The sequence below is a fragment of the Aspergillus multicolor genome (assembly GCF_047715735.1).
Source record: "Aspergillus multicolor strain CBS 133.54 unplaced genomic scaffold BDW74scaffold_30, whole genome shotgun sequence".
Taxonomy (NCBI): Eukaryota; Fungi; Ascomycota; class Eurotiomycetes; order Eurotiales; family Aspergillaceae; genus Aspergillus; species Aspergillus multicolor.
The window spans coordinates 151,277-177,667 of NW_027395981.1; the positions used below are offsets into that span (position 1 = coordinate 151,277).

Genomic DNA, 26,391 nt, shown 5'->3' on the forward strand with positions numbered 1-26,391 from the left:
AATTTAATATTAAAAAATATAATATATATAGGTATTATAACTGCTTGTTAACCAGCTATCTAGTACTTATATACTTTTAGTTATTATTAGTTAAAGGTTACTTTTTTAAAAAAGGCCATGTATGTGTTAATTAACTCCTAACATGCAAAGTAATTTTTAAAAAATATAACCAGATAGTATATATTAAATACTTTCTAAGCAGTTAAAAAATAGCTAATAAGTACTTAGGATATTTATAAAGAATATATACTATTTATTAGCTATATAAATAGGTCCTATAGGGGTTTAACCAAACATTATAGGGGCATAATTTAAGGGCATATAGCTATAAACTTAGGTTTTTAAGGATCTTTTTAATAAGGAGATCCTGCCAGCTACTAAAAAATATAATATTTTTAAACCTTTATTAAGCCGCTAAAAATACTGTGGTAAGCACTTCCTAATTAATTCGCAAGCAGTTACTAAATAGTTAGTAGATTAAGATTATCCTCAGGGGTCTAGGAGGTTAAAGCACACTACTTATAATATGATTTTTAATGTTTTTATGCCTATAAATACAGATTAATGTCTATATATGCTATTTATATTATATAAAATTTATAAACATCCTTCACCACCCCCAAGCAAGCCACCAGAAAGAATACTAGCAGGGGTGAAGAGGATTATTAAATAAATTTAGGACCCTAATTTAATAACAGGTAAGTACTTATAAGTTACTTAGGAATTAATTAGTAACTAAGAATATAGCTTAATTTCTTTAAAATTCACGGCTTAAAAATTTTTGTTTATAGTATAACACTTCTACACTAGCAGATATTTACTCTAGTTTTTATAATAAGGATTAAATTGCAGTAATAATTTAAAAGCAGCGTTTAATCTCTTATCCTAACAGACAGGATATTAATGGTCTTATATTTCTTTAGAACACGGACCAGAACTTAAGAGTAATGTAACGGCCTAGGATATAGAGCCAGGTATGAAGTAGAACACTAAGGAAAAAGGGGGTGGAACGGTGGTTAATCTCTAGGTCGCATATTATAAAGACTAACTCTTGGCTAACTAAGCTATACTAAGGGTTGGCCTTAGATACATAAGGAGAATTAATTATAATATTATTATATTTTATTTTCCCTATATTATTAAACCTCCTTTGCTGCCTAAGGCTAATAATTCTGCCCGCTCCTAAAAAGATTAACCTTAATTTATAAATAATATTAAAAATTCTATATTAGGTTTTTTTATATTTTTTAATAACTTTGTTTTACTTTCTTTTTAGCACTTTGTAGTTTAATGCTTAAAATTAAGATATTTGTAATAACTTTTATTCACGGGGGATTTATCTAATGTTACCTTGTTAATATTTAAGTTTTATATTAAGATTATTTAAATAATATTATATATTATTATTTTAATTATAAGTAACATAAAGGGATAATTTAAACATAATCTAGCCAAGGATTATTATTATCTTAATTAGGTTATATTTAAACTTAAGAATTATTATTATAGTAATAATTTTTATGCAGGTAGCTAAACATGAAATAATAATTTTTTTAACCCCTTTTTTTCTTGTTTATATTCTCTTTAAAATAAATATATTTTATTTTTATTTACTTTGCAAGCATCTTTATCTTAATTTTATTATTAATCTTTTTTATTTTACTGTTATTATGGCCCCAAAGCACAAGAGAGATATTATTAAAACTCTGGTTATTTTAAAAGTTTACTAGTGCCTTTATTATTTTTATACTACTTTAATAATAATAAACCCCGAAGACGCCTCTAAACCCTTTTTAATTAATTATATTATAAATATAATCTTTTTTATCTTATACTGCTAGTGCTATAAGAGAAATAATACCTGTAAGCCGGTAAGTACCCCCTTATTCTATGTTATTTAGGTACTAATATATAAGGTTTTAAACTAAATTAATAATAATGGGCAATGCTGCTAATTTAGCCAGCCTCTTAACCTGGTATCACGGGTTTTAGCCCTGACCTAATGGCGAAGAGGCTAAGAAAGATAAGATAACTTAAAATAATAAGTTATTACTTAATATTTACTAAGTAATATTTTACCTCCTTAAAGCCTTTAAATCTACTAAAAAGGCATATAAAAAAGAGTTTAATTTAGTAATAAAGACTAAAAAGGATCTTGGCAAAAATATTATATAATATTATAAAAAAACTTTACTATATTATACCCTTTTTTATTATATTCTAGCTCTGGATTACTTAGCCTTTAAAAAGAAAAATATTACTTATATTACTAATACCTATTTTTATCTTATTAAGAGTAACAGCGGTTTTACCTAATAAATTATGGTAAAAGGGTACTTTTTTACTAAGGTTATTAAGATAATTTATAACTTTTATTTTAAGGAGGAGAACATTATAGTTTATATTAAGAAGGTTAAGGTCTTATTTTCTATCTTTATTTAAAATATTTAGGCTTTATTTCAGGCCTTTTAGTTATTTTTACTTTAGGTTTTATATATATTTAGTACACAGCAGTAATACCCTTTATTCTTACTTCTTAAAAGCTTAAGATTTATTCTACTTTTAGCTACCTTTTAGCAAGCTTGCTTTATTATTTTAAAAAGTTTTTATATTATTATGCGGCTGCTGTGATGGCTTCCCGGCTCTATTTAAGGTTTATCCCCTTTAGTAAATAATACTTTTCCATTTACTTTTTAGTGCTTTTCCTTTCATAGGGGCTTGTAGATGTATAAGGCTTATTATAAATTATTAAAAATTTTTAATTTTATAGCTAAAATAGTGATTTTTTAGTATTATTTTAGCAAGGTCTTCCGCGGCATGCGTGATCTTATTTTACTATCTTTTTAAAATAGTTTTCCCTTTAGTGTTTCTTTTTATATTTTTATATTAAATCTAAAGTATTAACATTCTTAATTAATACCTATTAATTATACTTAAAAGGCTAATTTTTCCACTTTATTAAGTATAAATCTTTATTCTTAATAATATCTTATACTATAATATTATTAATTTCCTATTCTTTATCTTTTTTAAGTTCTGGCATTATGTTAGTATTATTTCGGCCTTGCCATGGCTTAAGCAGGGGAATATGAAAAATATTATAAATTTAATTATATTTTTTAGTAAATATAAGTAATAAGTATTTATTTTAGTTTTATTAAAAATATAAAATAATCTAATAAATTTTAGCTTAAGTTTAGCAGGAACTTTAAGCCTTAAATTTTTAGTATTAAGCTTAACTTATTATTTTAGTATAAAATTTATATCTTTTTAATACTAATTATAATATTCTTAGTATTATTTTATATTCTTTTCCCATTCTTCGTCACACTTGTAATAAATTTTATTTAATTTATTAATTCTTAAACCCAGGCATCTTAGCCTTTAAGCTTATAATTTAATTCTTAGTTTAGTTATCTACAGACTATAATACTTAAACTAACTCTGTTAAATAATTTAATGCTTGCTCAGAGTAAATGTCCTTAATAATATAGGTATTTTAAACAAGGTAATAAGGTAGGTATAAGGTCCTTGGCCTTAGAAGGGGTTTGCAAATAGTGTGAAAGGGTGTAATACACCTAAAAGGATAAGAATAAAAGGGTTTTTATAAGCCTTTCTCCAGAAATTAGCTTTATTATAAAATTAATACTAAGAATTAAAACTCTCCCCTTGCAAAGGATAGGTATTTTTTATATATACTAAGTTAGCACAGGTGCTGACTTAGCCTATTTATAAAAAAATTTCCGCGGATATTTCTTAAGTTTTTATAAAAGGGTTATATATAATATTATAGGCCTTATAATTACCCTTTTTTTTATAGCCTTAGTTTCTTAAGGCCTATATTCTTATAGTTTTTATAACTAGCTTAAATATCCTAAAGCACTCTTAAAAAACCTTTACAGTAGCCTAAAAAAAATTCTTATTATATAATAAAAAAAATATACTTTTTAATATATTACTGCCCTTATAACCCTTTATACACGGCCTTAAAAGCTTTTTTTAATTATATTAAGTTTTTATAAGTACCCTTTCCTAAAGCATTAGGCCTTGCCCTGCAAGATTATTTATTTTCTTATATATTAAGATTTCTTATAAATTATAAACATGTATTATTATTACAGGTGCCTTAGTATCTTTAACTATCTTTATATACTTTCTTATATTTTAAGTATAATACTTCCGCGAGCATAATCTTCACAGGATAAAGGCTATTTTAATACTATAAACCTTATAAAAATCCTGCTAGGTATCCTGTACTTCCAGCCCCCCTCCTGCTTTATATATTATTTAAAAAGTTTCGCAAGAAGGTTAAAAGGCTATAACTTTTATAATAATACCTGTTGGCTATACTTATTATTATCTGCGGGAGAAATATTATTCCGGGTTATTCCTTTTATATTAATTCTTAATACTAAAATACCCTCTTATTCTCTCCCTTCTCTTTCTCTTTTTCCTTTTTAATAATATATCTTAAAAACTTCATAAGTATGGCCATTCCTTCGCGAATTTTTTATTACTATTTATCCCATGTTATTTTTAAGTTATTTTTAAAAGGTCCTTTTAGTTCTTAGCCCTTTTATAATCATAACTTGTAAGGTCTTCCAGGCACCTATAAGTAACATACTCTAGCACCTTTACCCTTATATTTTTCTCTTACCTTTTATTACATGTTTTTTACTTTAAAATTATTATATAAGGTTCTCCTAGCTCTTAGCCACCTGTTAACTTTAGCAAGTAAAATCTTATAAGTGCTCTTAAGTAATATACTCTAGCACTGTATTTTCTTACTTTATTTTTATAGCCCTTGTAAGCAGGTAATTATTAACTTATATATAAATTTTTAAGCTATTAAAAATACCTCCTGCCACCACCATTCCCCCATTCCCAGCCTTTTTTATACCCCCGCCCGCGGCCGCTCGCGGCCTTGATCTTTAGGCTGGCCTGGGTGCTAATAACTAGCAGTATTTTAACCTCTAGCTAAATTTAATAAACACCCTTTTTTTTTATATAATTACCTAGGAAAATATAATTATAATATTATTTAATATTATTACATGGCTACTAGCTATTATAAGTATTTCCTATACTTTTTTTATATATATATTAATATCTTGCAGTTACCTAGCTATCTTGTAATTAATATACCCCCCGCCTAAGGTAAGCTACTCTTCAGGGAGGCCTGGGATACCTTGCCTCCAGGCATGGTAATAATTAATAACTAGGCTATAGCTTAATTTATTAATTATCCAGGGAATATATTATTCTATTAAGAAACCTTTTTTATAAATAACCCTTAAATCCTGCTTAGCCTTGCACCCTGGGACAGCACTAAGCCCCTGTCTAGCTAAGAAAAATAATAAATTTTTACCCTAGTATATAAGCATGTATATTAATATAGCTATACTAGTGGGATCTGGATTATAAACCATGTATAAACTTGCAAGGCTATTTTCATAATATATACTAAAAATAAACCTTTTTATAGCTATAAGTATACTAAGTACTATTACCTATTTACTAGGATTAATAAAGGCTAACCTGTATTTATAAAATATATCTCTAGGGGGATTAATAAAAAGTATAATAATTACTTATATTACTTAATTCCTTATTTTTTATATAAGACTAGGTAATCTAGTTAGGCATTACAAGCTTAAGTTTTAGTAAATAATTACTAATTAATTTACCCGCAAAGTCTTTTTCTATAAAAATAATAGGCTTTATTCTCTGTGCCTATAAGGCATATATATATAATAATAATTTTTATAAAAAAATAATTAAGTATTAGTTTAAAAGGGAAGGATGCTATTAATTAGGTTTATAAAGAATATTTTTACCTTATTTTTATTTTTTTATTTTAAATAAGATTTTTTTTTTCTTCTTACTATATACTCCTTATACACCTGTAAGTACTTTAAGTTTTTAACTAGCTTCTTTATAACCTTTTTATATCTTAATTACTTTACTTAAAGTTACTTAAAATTCTTAATACCTGGACCTAGAATATTCTTTATATAATATTTTTTTATTCTTATTTATAAACCTGGTCTTATAATACTTATAAGTGTTCACCCCCTTTATCTTCTTATATTCGCGGAGCATGGATATATAAAATATATTATATATATAAAGACTAGTTAATAAAGCTATATAATAGGCATTCTATCCTATTTACTTTACTAACCTTTATAAACTAGACCAGAGCTAATCTAACTTCTAGTTTAGCCTTATTTATAATTAATTTATATTATTAATTTAAATATAATTACTAACCTTAAAAGTTCTTGTAACCCTTTTTATATTATAATACTTTATTTACAAGGCCTAAATAGCTTTAATATCCTTCCTGGCCTCCTTATAAATTTTTTAAAGGTGTCTTATCTAGTTAAATATTTTACAGGATACCTTATCCCCCAGTTTTAAGTTTAATATAATAACCCTGGGATTTATTTTATATACTATATAAAATAGTGTATTTTAAATAAATACCTACTATAAGTTATTATATATAAATTTTATAAAAGGCAAATAATTAACCTAATTATCCTGCAAGAAGTTAATATATCCTTATAAAAACTACTTTAAAATATTATTTAAGTATTTTATTTAGTTATTTATTTATAAATAATATACAGTACTTATTAAGTGCTTTATTAAGATATAATATATAAAGTTTAACTAAAACCCCTTTATAAAGACACTCCCACAGTCTGTTATAATATTTACAGGCATGCCATATAACTAAAATACCTTATATTTTACTAAATAAGCTAGTTTATGGCCCTTAATTAACTTCCTTATAAGGATAAAGTAAGCCATCTTACTTATTTAATTTACTATTAATAGAATAGTATTATACGCCTCCCGTGAGCTATTAAGATTTTTTATTTTAATACTTACAGGCAGGTTTATAATAAAATCCATGCTAATTTATTCCCAGGGCTCCACAGGTACTAGTAAAGGCTAAAGTAAGCCTTATTACTTACTATAAATTATTTTTAAACCTTAATAAATATTATATAACTTGCAGTACTTCCTAATAAAGTCATGTATTTTTAGCTAAAAAAAACTTTACTTAACTAGCTTTAAGGTCCTTTCTTAGCAAAGTGCCCTGTAAATAGGTTATTATATAACTTTATAAGAATTCCTATTTATAACTAGTAATAATCTAGAATATATAATCTTTTTTAATTATATAAAAGGCCCTGCCGCACGCGCTATTATTTTTATAGCTATAAAATACTTTTATATACCTTAGGATTCCTTTCTTATAATTTATATTTATAAATTATACCCAGGACCTTTCTTATTAAGGGGTCCTGCTTTAAAAAAGCTAGTAAACTCTCCAGGATTTTTTATAAAAAATCTAGCTTAAATAACCCCTCCTCTTTATAAATCCTCCTTACCTTTTTGTAAGGAACCTTTATTTTTAATAAAAAATTATTATTATTAATTATTATAATTATAAGCTATACTTACCCGAGCTATCAGGGACCTAACCTATTTATATAAGTTATAAACTAGTCCCTTTTTAGGTTTTTTTTATAAAGCCTGTACCGCAGTACTTTTTATAATTATATTTAAAAATATATCCTCCTGGGCACCTTACGTGTCCATAATACCTAATTATTAAAGCAGCTTTTATTTTACTTGCTTTATATAATCCTCTTGGTCTTCTTTATATTAACTATTTTATATATAATTAATTCTTTATAAAAGTCCATCCACAGGGTTTAATTTCCCTGTATAATAAGTAATTTAAAACCAGAACCTAGCTAAAAACTAAGACTAATAAATTTATATTTATAAAAGTATTTTTATTAATAACTAGAACATAGCTAGTGCCCCGTGGTTTATAACTACCTTAACCTTTTATAATATATCTTAAAAATAATATCTTTACTTATAAAAAAACTTTATAATAGCCAGGAGCTCTTACTCTTTTATTATATAATTATACTTTAATATAATAAGTTTCCGCGAGAAAAAAGCCACTAGCTTTTATATCCTATTTAAATATAACTAAGTTAATACTTTATAAAAACCACCTTTTAAGGTATTTATTTTTACCCGCGTGAGTAACTTTTTTATAAAATAATTTAATCTTACTATCTTCTTAAACTTCTTTTTAAAAAAGTTTATTACCTCACAGGCTGCCAGGGTTATTACTAACCCCTTATTCTTAACTATCCTCGCGGGACTATTCTTAAGCTTCTTAAGAAGATTTATAAGGACTACTATTACTATTATATAAGTATAAATAAACCTGCGGTACTAATTAATAAACCTAAAAAATATAAAAATATTATATATTATTTCTAGCATAAGCCACTCCTAAATTATGGCTACTTATAATTCCTTTATCTTAACTTTATTAGGTATAATAATATACCCTAAGAAGTTAATTCTCTGCGTAGTAAAGCTATATTTACTTTACTTATAATATAGCCCTGCCCCGCGGAGCCTCTTAAGCACCTTATAAACATGCTTTTTATAATTATTTATATCTTGCAAGAATATAATAATATTATTAATATATATAATCATTATAATATCTAGTAAATCTTAAAAGACCTAGTTTATAAACCCTTAAAATATTACAGGGGTGTTTATAAGCCTAAATAATATTACTAAGTACTTAAATAACCTGTACTTTATATAAAAGGCTATCTTTTACTTATTTTCTTTTATAATTTAAATCTAATTATAGGCATTTTAAAGATTTAATTATATATAAATTCTTGCGCCACTTAATCTTGCAATTATCTTATTAATAAAAGAAAATAAATAATAGTTTTTTATAAATATGGTATTTAACCTGTAAAAGTCCATACATACATGGACTTTGCTATTTTTCTTAGGCATATATAATAGCAGTACCCCAGCTAAAAATTTAAATAAATAAATTTATTTTTTTATAAGTATAATTTATATATACTTATAAATAGCTATAGTCTCCTGCGGAAAATAATAATATAAGGGCCTAAATAGCGGCTCCTTGCCTTCCTTAATCTTTATCTTAAGATTAACCCCTTTATAATAAGGTGGAAGTTATTAAGATTCCTTTTTTAAAAAGATAATTATAAGATCCCTGTATTAATCCGGCAGCTCACTGCCTAATATAATTTATTTAATTTTTATTATATTAATCTAGAAGGGTTATAACTAGTCCTTGTAAACTTCTTTTATAAATTCTTCCATAAATACCTTTTTAACCTAATAGTCTTACTTTATAAAGGTTAATTTCTTTAAATCCTAAATAGTCCGCGGGTTATAAATCCTTAATCATGGTATTCCTAGTATTATTTATTTTATATTTAAGAAAATTACTATAAGTATCCTAAACTCCTTTTAGTTCCCGTGCAAGTCCTGGAGGTTTATATTTACCTTTATAATACCCTTATTCCGCACTCGCCCTTTATTAATAGCACGCGTGAATATCTAGTATAGCAAGATCTTCCATCCTGCTTGCTTTATAAAAAAAAGGAACTATATTTATTTTACTTTTTAAATTTATAAACACCTTATAATTTATAACTACCCTGCTAGGTAAAATAATCTTTATAAATAAGAATATTTACCTTGTAAAAACCTAATTTATCTTTAGCTAAGATTATTTACTAGTAACTATAGTTATTATTATAAAATCCTTATATTATCTTTTATTCTTTGCCTCCTTCTTAAAATATAAATAATCTAGTTTAATATACCTAATCTTTTTATAATAATAACACTAAGGCTCCTATTTTTCCTTTTTTTTTTTATAAAAGCAGGCCTTTTAATCTTATATTTACCTATTTTCCGCGAAGATCCCTTGTTCTTACCCTGTAAAGAGTTATTTAGTTTAAAATTTATATTTATAAGTTTTAGATTAATACTGGTCTAATCTTATAATATAAAAGAAAGGCTTGGTTATAGCTTAGTAACAAGGGACACTAATTCCGCGAGTATTTTTAGAAAGTATAGCTATTCACGGACCTTTTACTTTATTATAGGTAAGTATAATTTAAAAAAGATTTATAAAAAAATAATATTAATTTAATTTTCTTATTTTCCTAGCTTTAACCACTGTTCTTTTTAATATTATAAGTATGTATAGTCTAATTTATTCTTAACTAGCCTTATATATAAAGTCTTACTTTATATAATATATAACCTATCCGCAGGATCTCCTAATTATTTAAGGAAAAACTTACAGAGGTTTATTAATATTAGGTTTTTTAATATTTTAAACTTTATACTTTATAAACCTTGTAGTATTAAATTAAAATAAAGTACTATAAAGTTTAAGACCTTTTTTTATAAGAACTATTAGTTTTTTTAAAGGCCTGAACTTTTTTTATAAATATATAGTAATTTACATAGCTTTTAGTGCTATACTAATCCTTTTTATTAGGTAATTACAAGATAAGAATTTTTTTTTTAAAAATATAAAAAAAAGTCTAACCCTTTTTATACATGCCTGCAAGTGGCCTTGTTTATAACATGTTTTTTATAAAATTATTAAATTAGCTTTACTTATTTTAATTCCTTTTTTTATAACCTTGCTTGCTTGCAAAGTTCTTCCAGAGATAGTTTCTTAAGTAGCTATAAAAAGAGTGGCTTTCCTTTATATAAAAATATAATAATTTTAAAGTTAGATTTTATTAAGCCTTCGCGAATAACCATAATTAAACCTTTTTATAAGGGGTGGACAGGTGCTCCCTATATAGTCTTATAAGAGATTATTTTTAATTACCGCGAGGTTAACCAGGTTCGTGGTATAGGTATAAATTACCCCTTATAAACTAAATATATTAATAAGTGTTAAAATTATAAGGTCCTTAGCCTTAAAAGGGGTTTATAAATAATATAAAAGGGTATAATACACCTAAAAGAATAAGAATAAAAGGGTTTTTATAAGCCTTTCTTTAGAAATTAGCTTTATTATAAGATTAATACTAAAAATTAAAACTCTTCCCTTGCAAAGGATAGGTATTCTCTATATATACTAAGTTAGCACAGGTACTGACTTAGCCTATCTGCGGAAGAACCTCCGCGGATATCTCTTAAGTTCTCGTGGAAGGGCTATGTACAATGTCATGGGCCTTACAGTAGGACCTGATTTTGCTTAAGGTTAAACTAAATATTTATTATATTATAATTATTAAACTTTAGATCCACTTCCGATTTAGTCTTAAAATTAAAAGGATTATCATGAATATGGTGTTTTTTTAACTTTTTATATTTTAAACCTTAATAGTAGGTTCCTAAGCAGGATCCAGTTCCTTATCTTAGATTAGATCTTAAATAGTAATAGTTTGTACCTTTACCAGTTAAATATTACTAGATTAGGGCCAAAAAGTCTTTTTTTAATATTTAATACATATCCTTCTTATACTTTCTGGAAGGAGTGTCTGCAGGGTTCTTTTTCCCTGAATAATAAAGGATAATAAAATTATAAAAAGCAAGGTTTATATACTATCTTACTTATTTTTTATTATACTTACGCTGCTGTATAAAAGAATAGAGATTTGCATGGTTTAATTATACTATAATAATATAAGTAGATCCTTCTAAATACTGTTTTTAATAATAAAATAACTAAATAATGGCAAAAAGCTTCTTATTTAAAATTAACTAATAAATTTCTGCTCTAGTAAATTTATATAACTAAAATATAACAGGGTGCCATTTTCCAGTATTATTTAGTTATAAATAAATCCCTGCTATTTTACTTATACTAGTATTAACCTTTAATTGGCCTTTTTACTTAGGATTAAAATATCTTAATAAAGGTATTATTATAAAAGTATTAAGTAGGGAGCGAAATACTTATTTTTTAGGATTTTTAAAATATAAAGGGCCTACCTTCTTTTCTTTTTATATTTCTTTTATTAAACTTGTTAATGGAAGGACTTTTCTTAAAAACTTATAAATAAATTAATAATAAAAGTTTATAAAACCTAAAAATAACTACAAAGCTTTATAAGAACAAGGTTCTCCCCAGGATATTATAGTAATAATCTAATTTAGGTTTATTTTAACACTGTTTTAGTTAATTATAAACCCCAGAAATTCCACCTCTTTCTTAAAAAATAAATATTTTTTTTTAAATTTATAAATAACTTAGCTTTTTGCAGGCGTTTTAAGACCTGTTTTACATGTTTAGCATGGGATTTCTAATTAGAAAAAAATATTAAAATATTATTAAGGTATATAACACAGAAATAATCCAAAATATTATATAATATAAAATGTACATAACTTTAAAATATAGCAGGGGCATTTATTAAACTAAAAGGCATAATAGTATATTTAAAGTATTTATATTAGCATTAAAAAGCTGTCTTCCAGCAGTCTTTTTTCTTAACTTAAATATAATAGTAAGCGTTTTTTAAGTTAATTTTAGTAAACTAAGTTACTCTAGATAGGCGATTAAGAATTTTTAAAATTAAAGGTAAAGGGTACTAATTCTTAACTGTTATTTTATTTAGTCCCTGGTAATCCACGCATAGTTATTATCCTTTATTCTTTTTAGGCATACAAAGGATAAGTTCTCCTACTAGACTTTTTAAAGGGTTAGATTTTTTAGCATTTAATATTTTTATTAATATATTAGTGTAATACTGTTAATTTGGCAGGAGAAAGAGGGTAGATTAGTTTATAAGGTGGAAATTATTTATTTATTATTATGATTTTATGTATTAGCGTTAATTTTAATAACATTGTTTTTGCTTTATAGGAAGAGAATATGTTATAAAATATATTAAGTTTAATAAGTAAACTATTAATTTAATTTATCTTCTTAGCTTTTCTTATTTCTTTTAGAAGCAGAATAACAGTAAATATATAAGCTTAGTTTTAACATACTTTTATAAACTTATATTAGCTTAGGAGTAAATGCTTTACTATTTTATTTTTAAATTATTATTAACCTGCGAATGTGTGAATATGAAGTGCCCGAATTATGGTATTTAATAAAATAATTAGGCATTTATAATTAATTTACTTAACTTTTATATATAGCCTTATAAAGTTTTTTATTATTCCTTTAAAATTAGTAATTTTTAAAGGTACTTTTTATACCTTATTAGTCTAGTCTTTTCTCCTACTATATCCTGCTATAATAGGGCACGACAGTTTTTCTTAATTTAAGCGTGCTTGTTTTATAAAGTTTAAACTAATTATATTTACTTAAGCACAGGTATTAATATCCACTGTTATTTTAATATTTTTCTTGGGGGTTTTTATAATTATTTTAGTCTGTAAACACTTGCCTGTCTTTATTTAGGGATATTAAACTAGAGTTTAAGACCTTACTCCAGCTCCTTATTATTTTTTTTAATTCTTACCTATTTTATTATCCTAATTTATAAATTTACCTAGTTCTTTCTTTTTATATTTATTATATTTATTTTATTCTAGGTCTTTTATAATAGTTTCTTAAATATTTACTTTTTAGTTAGGATTCCGTGGTTAATAGTTTAGATTCTTTAAAAAATTAAGATATTCTAGCATAATATACCCTTCTTCTCCATATTTAAAATATATATATCTTTTATTTTAGTCTTAATTTAGCATTATTTTACCTTACTCTTGTGAATATCTTCTTCTAAATAATTATCCCTAATTTTAATTTAAAATTCTTTTTAAAGGCCTTAATTTATTATAAATTCTTAATTTTATTATCTTTTAAATTATAATTCTTCTTGGCTAATCCTTCTTAGGCCAGGCCCGTTTTTGTCTTAATTAAATACTATTTTTATTTTATTATAATAAGATATAATTTAAGGTTAAAGATGCTGTATTTTTAACTAGAATTAAAAGGTAATTTAAACTAGTTTATCTTAGGTTTTTAGTAATTCTTTAAAATTATGGTTATAAATCTTATCTCTTAGGCTTGGCTAGAGTTTACTAAAGTATTTTTATACTTAGACCTTCTTTATATCTTAATTAAAATATTATTTTAATATACCTAAATAGTTAGCAAAATCACGGGGATCTTAATCCTTTTTTTAATAAGCTGTTTCTAGCTTTATTATTATATTTAGTAAGCTTGTTATTAAACTCCTAAGAATACTAGTAGTTTATTCTTAAAAGTATTTTTATAATAAGTTCTTGCTTATATTTTTTATATTCTCTAGTTTATTAGTATAATATTTCCAATTACTTTTATATGCTTAATTTATATAAACTAAAGCACCTAAAATTCTTTATTAATTTATTTTATACTTACCCGGAGCTTTTTTAAAATTTAATTCTAAAGTACTAAGCCAGTCTAATTATTACTGCAGGCTAAAATTAATAGTATACTTAGGGATATTTTTATTCTTAATTTTTTTTTCTTCTTTTTTAAACTTCCTTTTTTATATTAGCAGTGTTTTAGTGTTAATTCTCTTGCTAAATATTATTATTTTAATTATTTAATATACTATTTTATTTCTTAAAGCTATTATTCTTGTTGTTAAATTTAGTCCCTATTTAATATTATATTAGGATTAATTCAGGAACATTCACACTTTAATAATTTCTTTTTTTTATAATCTTATATACAGGTAAATTATAAGAGTATAATAGTCCCTTATTAAGATTATTTTTATAGTAAATACTCTTTAAATTTATAGTCAAGCGGCTAGGTAGCATAATATCTCTCTATAAGTAGCTTAAAGTAAAGAGTTAAAATTATAACAGCCTAGGATATAAAGCCAGGTACAAAGTAAAATATTAAAAAAAAGGGGGTGAAATAGTGATTAATCTTTAGGTTATATATTATAAAGTCTAACTCTTGGCTAACTAAGCTACACTAAGGGTTAGCCTTAAATACATAAGGAGAATTAGTCATGATATCACTGTGTTCTATTCTCCCTATATTATTAAACCTCCTTCGCCGCCTGAGGCTGACAAGTAAGTATTTACTAAGTAATAGCCACGCAGTTACTAAACACTAATTAAGTGCTTAGGACTATATCCAAGAATATTATTATAATCCTTAGGATATTATGGTTTTATATGCTTTTTAAGAATAAATCCAGCTTCTTTCACGCCTCTTATTCTTTAAAGTTAATATATCTTATAAAAAAATTTAGTTTAAAGAGATTAATAAGGTTCTTTTTGCTATATTTATGCTAGATTAATGTAAAAGTAAGTACTATATCTTAACTACTTAGTAAATAATTACTAACTACCTACCTACTAGTTATTATATTACTTTAGGTCTTTACCAGTATTAATCTTACTAAGGGTTATTATTTACTGTTTAAGCGGGTTTTTAGCCTTATTTAAAGGATTTTTTATTAGCTAATACTTTTTAATCCTATTCATGGCACTGGGATTTATGGTATTATTATTAATATAAATTCTAAATAATATACAGGTAATTACTTGCTAACCACTTTAAAAGTATTAACTAACTACTTAGGACTTGGCTGCTATTTCTTTAAGATTAATTCTTAATACTAAAATATAACATGATATTTATAATATATTATTATTTTCTGCAGGGTTTATTTTTATAGATTAATCTTAAAAAGTATTAAAACTTATAAGCATGGCTTTTTTTAAAGCTAAATAATAAGTCTCTTAAATTATTAATTTAAGGATAATTATAACTATTTACTAAATTTTTTAATAAGTAAATTAACTACTTGCTAATTACTTAATAAGCTATTATTAACTAATTTAAAGTACAAGACTGTTAATATCTAGAATTAGGTAATTTAAAAAAAAGGTGTAGTAATTAAGGCAGGATTAAATAAAGCATGCTTAAAGATTTAGTTTTATTACTTTAATATATTATAAAACTATATAAATGCTGTTAAGCAGTCCTATTAAAAGTTATATATATTAAATAAGTACTTAACTTTAGTTTAGGTAGTTAAAAAGTAAGTCTTTAAGTACTTACCAAGCGCCTTAAACTAGTTAGTAAATTTACTAATATACCTAGTTTTGCAAAGCTAGATAAAGATAATATTTTATAGTATAATAGCTTTTAGGAGTTTAATATTCACTATTTTTATTAAACTTTTAATATAAAGGCTAATTATCTTTAATATATAAGTTAGGAAAGTAAGTTTTAAAAAGATTAAACTAAGTGCTTGCTAACCACTTGCTAATTACTTACTATTAGGAAGCTAAAAACGCCAAAGGTCTGCTATATCTTTTTTAATAAAGATTAAATTAGCTTTACTATTACTACCAGGTAATATAAGATTAAGGTCTTAAAATTTTTTAAAAACTAGTAATAATAACTAAGTATACTAAGTACTTTATAAATAGTTTTAAAGTAGTTTATAAGTACTTATTAGGTTATTAGGTTAGTTAGGTCTGGTAACCTTTAATATATTATTTTAATAAATACCTTAAATTTAAAATAAAAATATTAAGAGCTTAAGGTAAAAAATTTTAAGTTAGAGCTTTAATAAAAAAAAGCTAATTTTAAGAAAAAAAAGAATATTTAACTATAATAACTTTAAAATAAGAAGTTAAAACTTAATTTTATAAAAAAATATATATATATATAAGAAGCCCAGGAGCCTAAGCTAAGTAATTTATAATTAATTTATAAGTACTTTTTAAGTAGTTAAGAAATATTATGCTAGAGACTAGATATATATTTTATACTAAGATATAATATAAACTAACTAAATAAAATATTACTTATGTAATATAGCCACTAGAGATAATAATTTAAAGCTAATTTATTATTTCTTTAATAATTCTATTACTTATTAAATATTTAAAAAATAATAATATTATCCTTTAAGACAGACCAGTAATAAAATACCTTTTATAGTAATAATTATATAATTTTTTATAAGATAGTAATAATTAATATAAAAGATATTATGCGGGCTAAAAGATTATAAAGGTTGCATGGCTGCCAAGACTATTAAGTAAGCAGATTTGTCCCGCACGAGAAAAAAGTTGACCTCAGGTCACCTGCAACCACAACCCACTTCTCTCCGCAATCGAGCTCTGACTTCAGGTTCGACCAATATATCCGGCACGATAACGAAGTGGAGATGGACTAACAGGGATTTTGTCTTGTTGTTAGTGGAATTGTACCGGACGAGGCGTTTGTATTAGTCGAGAAGGATGCGCTTGATTGTCTGGCAAATCCTGAATTGCCAAAGTATTTGACTTCTGCTAATTGTCGAGAGAAATGGTGGCAGCTTATGAAGCATGGATTTAATGTACGTGTTGGCGTAGGTTAAGTTTTTATGGTTTTTAACTTAGCTATACAGTTAGACGTATTGATTCTTCTGCAGCACTTTGGAACTACCCAAGGAGGAATTATCTGGCAGGGGCCAATTATCCATAACTTGGCTCCTGGCTCCACCAGTACAAGGCTCCGAAGGGCGCATCCCTGCTGTGAGGGGGTCTCCATCTGGAGGCCCGTGAGGGGAGGTCTTGGGCCGGAAAATGGCTTGTTCAAGGTCTATCCCGCATCCCATAAGATCAAGACTGAGGATGAGCTGCGAAATAGCGAAATAAACGCTGTTAAAATACGGCTCCGCGCTGATCAGGTTCTTATTGCGTGTGGCGGGCTCTGGATAGAGGAAGGAAGTGGCAATAGCTTGCTAATATGGATAGGATTGTCAGCAGATATTATTGGTCTGCATATTAATAAATACTGTCTACCTTTTGTTGCGTTTGCCCATGGGGCCGAACGATTCCTTTCACGACACCAACCGCCTGAAATTGAACCCATGCTCGCTCCCAACGCCATCTTCCCTGTCATGCGTGAAAAGGGGTAATCCAGCGGTCGCTCGCTCTTTGCAAACGGATTCCTCAATAGTGCCTCCACATCTCTCTCCAACGAGATTACAAGGTTTATCGAGAAACTGTGGGATCCGACCGACTTGATCTTTTGTGCGGCCAATAATCAAATAATGACTTCTCTTGCTGTGGGGCGCAGTACTTCTCCCAAAAGATTACTTTTGAGTGTTTTAGTTGCACGATATCTCACCTGCTGGTGTCTTTCAAGTGGTGAGACAATCAAGGACTTTGTCAAGGCAAAGGACTTGCCAGATAATGCATACAAGGCTATATTTACTGGCCACAAGTTGTACTGGCTGGAGGAGGAATTTAAAGAGCCGGGTATATGGCTTGTCCTGATGGGTGTCTTTACACAACTAACCCACCTTCCTGCTCGGGAGCTATCGTCCATCCCACATTTGATACGCGAGTATGCAGGCATTCTAGAAACGGCATTAAAAATGTCATGGCTGGTAAATGCTTGCACCCAGCTGTACCGCCACTTAATGTCCATTAACTGCGGCTAGGGAATATTATTTGTCCTATCATATCAACCGATCGATTCGCAAGTTGGGGAAGAGTGGTCTCGGACATCAGACCCACTTGTAGCAATGGCGGGTCCTGCTGAGGACTTGCCTAATTATTATAGGCGCCAAGTCCTAGTTTGAATTAGACACAGCTTTATTGTCTCAGCACCATTCCATGAAATAGTTACGACGGTACTTACTTGCTTTCACGGGAGCAATGTGCGAGTCATCTCGACCCACCTTTCCACGATCTTCTCCGGAGTAGTGTGTTGCGGCATGCTTACAGATTCGTATCAGAAGCGCCGGCCGTCCGTCCAAAGTAGCGCTGTAAGCGGAGCGATTCAACGCAGGAGCAGCCAGTAGGATCTAATCCATGGAATGATCGAAAGAGGCTTCGTAATCGAGGGGCCGAGGCCTTGTATTAACTTCAACTGACACAGCGCTCGCGCCCAGGTGCTGAGCCCTTGCGTAATGGACCTGGACGAACATTCTGGGAAAAGTCTGTCTAGTCGATCCGTATGCGATCCCCTAGTCAGGGCCATCAGATTTGTTGTGAGGGTGCATATATAACGCATCCTTGCGCAAGTGCTCCCCATCATTGGTACACGCCGTGTTGACTCTGTTGCTCTTCTCCAGGTTTGCTTCTACCATGATCTCGTGCCTAAGCTGCATTCGGCCGGGATATTCTCCTTTGCCAAGCTCGTCCAATGAAAAAATCACGATGAGCATCTATCATCATTGCTTGATCGTATACTGATGTCCAAAGCTAGGTGAACCTTGCTACAATCCTCCGGCCGAACTCACATATCCTGCCTCGCCGCCAACCGCGACCATTCCATTGCCTACACCAAACGGCATTGACAAACTGCTGTGGGCAGCCTCGCATGGAGCTGCGAAGGAGATCAGAAATCTTATCCACAATAGGGCTAACGCTAATGCGGAGCAAAACGGGACTACACCACTCATACAGTTAGCTATAAGTGGCACCGATGCAGTTACCAAGACCCTTCTGCGTATAAAGGACATCAACGTGAATTACCAGAACCATGCGGGGCAGAGCGTGTTGTGGTGTGCCGCTTACAATGGCTATTCACCTATTGTTAGGCTGCTGTTAGGGAAGGCAGACATTCAGCTCGAGTGCAAGGACGAGAGTGGATTTACGCCCTTGGCTATTGCTGCGGTAAAAGGACACACGGAAGTCGTCAGGCTCCTTCTCAAAAAGGGAGCCAACAGCAAGGCACGAGACAACATCTGGAATATGACGCCAATCACCTGGGCAGAAAGGGTCGGGAACGCGGACACAGCCAATGTTTTGCGGGCTAGGGCTTTCATTGTTCCTAAGTCATAGAATGTATCAAGTCAGACCTGCCGTCATGCAGCTTATGTTGACCAACGTCTCTTGAAGGCTAGAGCGCTTAGGTACCGCTGTAATTTTCTTTTCTTTTTTTCCTTCTTCTATCTAACCCTGTTGCTTCGATAGCCAGCCACCGGTAATGCTGCAGGTCGTCCCTAATGCCGGCCAACTACAGGTGAGGGGGGCTAGAGCTACTAAAATCGAGTAACGCCTCGCCTGCTTTTGCTTTCTCAATTATCCTTTGGCTCTGTTCGGCACCACTTCTTCTCGGTATGCATGAAAACATCCATGTCTCTGGAAGTACTAAGTTATATTGACAGATTGCCTTACAGAACCCACAACAATGGCGGATCCCAAGATTCCTTGATATCTTGTTGAATTGCAGCCTTCTTCTAATGAAGATTAAATTGCACCAATGATCTTGCGCTGGGATCCAGCCCCACAGGTCCTTCTCGAGAAGCCACCGCATAACTCTCCCAAAAGCCCGCCGAAGATACCTCTGATTACTTTGTCGAAGGGCTGGGCCAAAGAGTTATATCCAACACTAGAAAAAATGGCAGGAAAGAGATTATTTAAATTTCATAAAACTATGTTATTTCACCTGAAGGAAGAAAGCTTAGAGCAAGTAATAACTTTTTTTTTTATTAATGGATCTAAAGTTAAAGGGACCGAGGGCTATATATGGCTTGACCTTACTTGGTTGGCAATTATAAATAATAGCATTCATCTTTTCTCTTAAACATGGGATATTGTGATGGATATAACTGGCATTCGTGTCCAACCTACAGTCGAGTCTGTCCTCACTCGGCCGCAGTAAAGAATTCCGCAACGCTGGCTGTTAATACTTGTGTCCATAGGATATTGCCTTGCCAAATGATTTATGCCCTTTGTGCACCCCAATGTTTACTGCAGCGCGTTTTGTACCAATACCTATACAGCCTCATGTTTATTCCATGTAGTAGCGCTGCTGTTGCTGGTGGAAATTGGACTTATAGTGTTTCGGGCGCGGAATTGCCATAGTCGCTGATTGGTCTTTAGTCGCTATGAACCAAAGAGATGTAATTTGTATTAAAGTATGAGACATTAAAAGGACTCCAAGACAGGAGCAGCCATGACTTATGGAGGGCCGGGAAAAGTCTTGCGCCAGCAGGACAGGAGTCCCGGCCTTCTCGAGGCTAGAACCTTCTGTAACTAAGGTAAAGCAACCGCCCGTGGGCTACGCCAGAGATCCACCCCGATGTTTTATGTCTGGTTAATCTGTGTGAACTCTCTTATCTAGGGTCGTCCTTCGGCCCCAAGAATTGCTTGCTTGGACTTATATCTTCTTATATTCTTTCTCCTCTTCCCTTCTTAGTTTATCCCAGCCTATTCCTCCCAGTATGCCATTCTTTACTCCTCCAAATGTTTAGGATAGTCTGCAGGAACAGATACCCATTGTTAATAATCCACGGACTTTGTCTCAGCCAGCTCCACCTACTAATTTCATTACTAAGGCAGCCAGAAACGACTATTACCTCACGCATGCTGCCCTGGAATTATTAGCTCGGCCTCCAGTACAAGCTGCACCTTTATTGCAGGCTTTCGCGTCCGGCATCCGGGTAACTGTTAACTAAATATAAAAAGGGCGACTAGTTAACGCTAGTATCTTATTGCTGGGTATATTAACTTGGCTTATGAACAATGCAAGGTCCATTGGTAATGTTTCCTTTGTCCTGGTTAATTATTTAGACACCAGGACTTAAGGCTAATATTATGTTAGGTAAGACAGGCCTTCTTAACAACCCCTAATTAAATGACCGGCTTCTTTGCGATTAATCAAAAGTATGGCAAGACTTTAATATTACTTGGCTTGCCTTCTTGCAGAGACATATCAATATGACAGAAATATGTGCTACCAACACCGGCCTTCTCGCAGCTAACCAGTTAGATAGTCTCGGGCGAGCGCTGATACTTATCAATGACTTGTTTAAGAAATACGGGCTAGTGGACTATCAAATGGGTGTTTGGGAGGAAGAAATCCTATTATATAAGTAGCATTAAGGTTTATTCTTGCTGCACCATTCCTAACTTTAACTTAAGCGCTTCATAAATGTTTGGATCTTGTCCCATCGACTTCTCGCTCGCATTATTGCCGTACTCGTGGTTAACATGAATTGCTAAGGGCTCCTACCTGGGGGGAAAAAGATTGCAAGGCAGCTTTCTGGACAGAGCTAAAGCACTATTTATATAGTGCGATTGATGCTCTTGAACACCAAGCCGGCAGGCCTACAAGTATTGTAATGTCTACAGACCGAACACATGCGTCTGTTGAAAAGCCGTGTTCTGCAGCTTTATACGAATCATTCGCCCCGGTTGGTATGCAAGAGCCGGAAGGATATGGAGGAAAGTTATTTGAGCAGCCGGGGGTATTGTTTACGAACTTTGAGCCATGGCACAATTTCTGGCCGGAAAATAGTTCCATTGTACCTCGACCCTGCAGCCTGCATTAAATAACTAGAGCCACATGGCCAGCATCGTCTCCCAAATACGGAAGCACTCTGTTTAAGATATAGTTGAAGAGCACGCTTGCACGGAATGGCATGATAATAAAGCCAACCTTGGTCACCTCCAGATGACTGCTTGCTATAGTTATAAAAATTAAAGTAATCAAGTTAATAAATTTTTGGAAATAGCTTGATTACAAGTCTCTGTTAGAAGTACCAGGCTGCTCATGCTTGGTAAGGTGCGCTGGCCCTGACTTGCTTGCCTGCACGTACCCCAGTCCTCAAGAGAAAAAGGATCCCTAATCCCTGCCACAGCAGGATTCACGATTGACGATGCCGGTGATGTACAGAGCGGCCTAGAATAGTTGAGGTAGTGGGGACTAGGGTAGTCTGCCTAGCTCAGCCGGGATATTTCTCATCATGCGGAATTGCTTATTTCAAGCGGCGTACTAGACATATTAGGAAAAATTCAAGCAGAGATAGAGAAAATTATTTCATTGGATAAGAGTAAAATTAACTTCACAGTCAGCAAAAGTACGTTGCTACAGGCGCTAGCAGCTTTGGTGATATCCACCAAGCGAAGGGTTAGAGCACCAATAATAGTCTCCAAGTCCTTGTTCCAATTAATATATTGGGCTTGCCAGCTTCTCTTTTTCTTTCATTGCCCACAGTGCCGAGTTCTTCTCTATTACTTATATTACTTTGACTGTCATCATGGAAATGTCGAAAGAAAAGTGGAAGGAGATGAAAGAAATCATCGGACAGCAATACCAAGAGGCAAAATTATCTATCCCAGAAATTCTTGATCTCATCCGGTCTGATCGCTGGCTAACAACTAGGATAGGTCCGATGCTCCGGTCCGCGCAGCAACAAGGGTTGCGACAGGTGTATCCTGTTTGACAAGCAGTGCACGTTCTCACGAGTTTCGTCTGCCTCCGTGAATTCTGACCCTGCTCCTACCTCCTACTCGTACATAAGCCAGAATCTGGTTCCCCAGCAGCAGCTTCAACAACCTGTTGACCAGACCGGAAGTACAATGGTACAATATAGCGAGACCGGGCTAACGGTTGTCTGCGTTACTTCTGGCGCAGCTATGAAGCCTAGTGCCACAGAACCAATGTCCTACGAATCAGCTTTCAGCCAACTGATTATGGCCCATGCTTGGAATTGGGTGTGTCAGGATCTGAATAATCTGTTCTCGGGCTTCCCTTACCAAGAGAATAGGGCGAGCGGCCAGGCAATGAAAGCTAGTCTAACTTTATTAGCGACAACCATACTCACACGCACTGAACTACGTGTCCCATCGTGGTTACTAGAGCGCTTAAATCGTTGGGCCCAGGAGCGTGTGGAAACAGCGTTGAAAGCTGAGCCCGGGGCTACTGCGACTATGATAGCACTGTACGGGTTGGCCATGTCTGAGGTACGAGACTGCCCATCTGGTAGCATAAACAAGACTAACCATATGGTAGATGGCCACCTACCATTTGCCGTATGACATACATAAAAGCTTTATCTATCTAGATCAGATCTTGACCCTACTGCGTCAGCAGAATGGAGAGATCAAGGATTCAGCCAAGCACAGGATCATTACCTGGTTAAAAATCCAGATAGTATGCTTTTCTGCTTCGCATGTCTTCTTCTCCCACAATCCTAATAGCCTTGTGAGCAGGTTACCGAGCATCTGCTACGCGGCCGTCGCGTGGTTAATCTTGCGCCTATTAAGATAATACCTGACCTGCAAACTTATCCAGCTGCGTACAGCGAGTAATTAATATTTATTATAAAAAGACTCTGCTGCTTGCGAGTAGACATCTGCGAAAAGAAGCTTACTAACTTTGAAGACATCTTTTAAAAGGCGCAGGCGATAAATAACCAGTTATTTAATTGGGAGCGAAATCTCCCATGAGACTTTTTATATGCCGGGTCTCTGTGGCTGTTGGATAGTCTATTACCTGATGCCTGGGCATGCCATATCCTTAATTTATACTAATGCGCACAGATTATTGTGTTCGGGGTTATTTTGTTAGACATGCGCAAAGAGGTCCACCACGCCCTCTAGTTATTCTTATCTAATATTATCGCCAGTGTCCCATTTGCCGATTGTTATATAGATGTTAACCAGTCGCCTATCTAATTTATGTTTATTATCTCGCCCTTAGTCCTAGCTGCTACTACAGGGTGCAAGCCTTGAGGGCACAGGATGAGCATGTTGGAGTGTTACACCGGGCTCGTCGGAAGCCGCTGAACTTGGCTTATGTTGATTTTGAGCCTCGTTGGGATGGAGTTATAAAGGTTGCAGCACCTCGGCCGCCGATGTGAGGCTCACAGATCTCTCCCATCTCAATGACTCTTTATTTATGATGTCTAATAATCGAAACTCCCTTGGCAGCCACGACCAAGTGTCCGAGTATGAGCTACTTCCTCGAACGACCAGCCCTCCCCCACCACCAAGCCCACGGATCCAGACTGATAAGATCCTCGAGTCTTGGACATCACTGGTTCTCAACACATGGCTGTGGGAGGTCTTGGCGATGTTGTTCAGCTTCGCTTGCCTGGCTGCTATTGTTTGCATTTTGATGATTTACAGCAACAATCCGCGACCCAACTACTCCTACGGCTTTACCCTCAATGCCCTCATTTCCATTCTCGCAACCGCGTCAAAATCATCCCTAATCTAAGTCATTGCCGAGTGCATTGGACAGCTCAAGTGGGTTTGCTTCTACCAAGAGGATAAGCAGCGATTGAGCACCATGCAGGTATTTGACAGTGCCAGTCGCGGCCCTCTAGGGTCCTTACTGCTAGTCATACAGCATAAGGGCCAATCCCTTGTATCGTTAGGGGCATTAATAACGATACTCACTCTTATGTTTGATCCGTTTGTACAGCAAATCCTGACCTATCCAACAAGACAGACGGTGGAGGACCCTGCTTCAAGCAAAGCGATTGCCGACCAGGCCTTCTATTTCTTCCCAGATGATATCGGTCCTGATTTTACAGCCACCGTCAACACCGGCGTGTGGTCTCATGACCTTAACCCTAATGTGACATGCTCCTCGGGCAACTGCATGTGGGACACCTTTGAGTCAGAGGGAATGTGCTCTCAGTGCGAAGACATCACCTCGGTGACAACCCTGCAATGCGACCCATTCTCAATCAACAACACCATCCAGACGAGAGATAACATGGAGATTAAAGACCCCGATAATGCAAACTGCTCGCTGATAACTCCGTACACACGGCACTATGGCCCAGTCCTGATGAAGATTGGCCTTCAGGCCCAGGATGATGAAGTTTATCTGCGTCTGAAGCCTCCAAGTCATGTAGTGTGGAAAACCTTCTGGTTCACTGCAAAGGAGGAGATCCTCCGTCCAGGATATACCGACACGTACGCTGGTCTCAAGAATCCGCAGTTTGTTCTTGCCCACGCGGACATCGGACTTGCGAGCAACGAGACCACTGGCCTTGCTCCGCTATCTGACTTAGCTAAAACCTTTCGGCTGAACAAGGTCACTCAATGTGCGCTCGCCTTTTGCACGAGGACCTACGATATCTCAGTCTCCAACGGCACGGCACTATACAACGAATCCATATCTAAATGGGGCGAATGGTTCCCCCGACCGTCGAGCGCAGGAAACGAAAGCCATCCCGTCTGTTGGAAGCCCACGCGGAGCCCCTCATACAACATCAGCAGCCTGACAAGGATAAGCGAGGGATGGGTCAACACGTCCGAGTTTGTGTTCTGCCCAGATCTGGATTTCGATCTTCTTGAGGCTGCCTTTGAGGGCTACAGACTCAACGAATACATCGCAAGAAACCTTTCGGCGTGGGAGGTGGGCAATCCGGATTCCGACCTCTATATCTATGGGTCGCCCTGCGTTACAAGAATCATCAGCGACGGCTTGGAGGCAGTAGTGAGGGACGTGGCGCTATCCTTTACTCGCGCTGCATTCACAGCAAGCAGCTATACAGTTAGCGGCGCAGCGTACGCTTACGAGGTCTATGTCTCGGTGAACTGGATCTGGCTTCTCCTTCCGGCTATGCTTGTTGCACTGGGGATACTTTTCTTGCTTCTCACTATTGCTATAAACAGACAGCAGAAGCTGGATCTTTGGAAGTCATCCGTGCTTGCGGTGCTTTTCCATGGGCTGGGTGACTGGGGAGGTAGTGTTGCAGACAGGAAGACTGAGACTGCAGACCAGATGGAGAAAACGGCAGATACTGTCCGCGTACGGCTGAAGATGGTGGATGATCACAGAGGGCTTATGCTGGAATAATGTTGTATATCACT

At 32.6% G+C, this 26,391-nt stretch overlaps 3 protein-coding genes across 3 annotated transcripts; 2 read left to right on the top strand and 1 right to left on the bottom strand.

Moving 5' to 3' along the window:
- Window positions 1–15,790: 15,790 nt before the first annotated feature.
- Window positions 15,791–18,266, top strand: BDW74DRAFT_187690 (uncharacterized protein; the record flags this gene model as incomplete). Its single annotated transcript, XM_073731550.1, has 6 exons — window positions 15,791–15,815; window positions 16,044–16,047; window positions 16,750–16,753; window positions 17,016–17,174; window positions 17,226–17,734; window positions 17,780–18,266. 6 exons carry the CDS (start codon window positions 15,791–15,793, stop codon window positions 18,264–18,266), a joined length of 1,188 nt encoding a protein of 395 aa, XP_073580194.1.
- A 710-nt stretch (window positions 18,267–18,976) lies between these two features.
- Window positions 18,977–19,269, bottom strand: BDW74DRAFT_83793 (uncharacterized protein). The gene has a single exon (XM_073733856.1). The coding sequence runs from the start codon at window positions 19,230–19,232 to the stop codon at window positions 19,047–19,049; it is 186 nt and encodes a 61-aa protein (XP_073580195.1). The 5' UTR covers window positions 19,233–19,269; the 3' UTR covers window positions 18,977–19,046.
- Window positions 19,270–24,463: 5,194 nt separating this feature from the next.
- On the top strand, window positions 24,464–26,377 carry BDW74DRAFT_170176 (DUF3176 domain-containing protein; the record flags this gene model as incomplete). The annotated part of the gene is made up of 2 exons (XM_073727121.1): window positions 24,464–24,759; window positions 24,871–26,377. The coding sequence occupies 2 exons, from the start codon at window positions 24,464–24,466 to the stop codon at window positions 26,375–26,377; spliced, it is 1,803 nt and encodes a 600-aa protein (XP_073580196.1).
- Window positions 26,378–26,391: the final 14 nt, after the last annotated feature.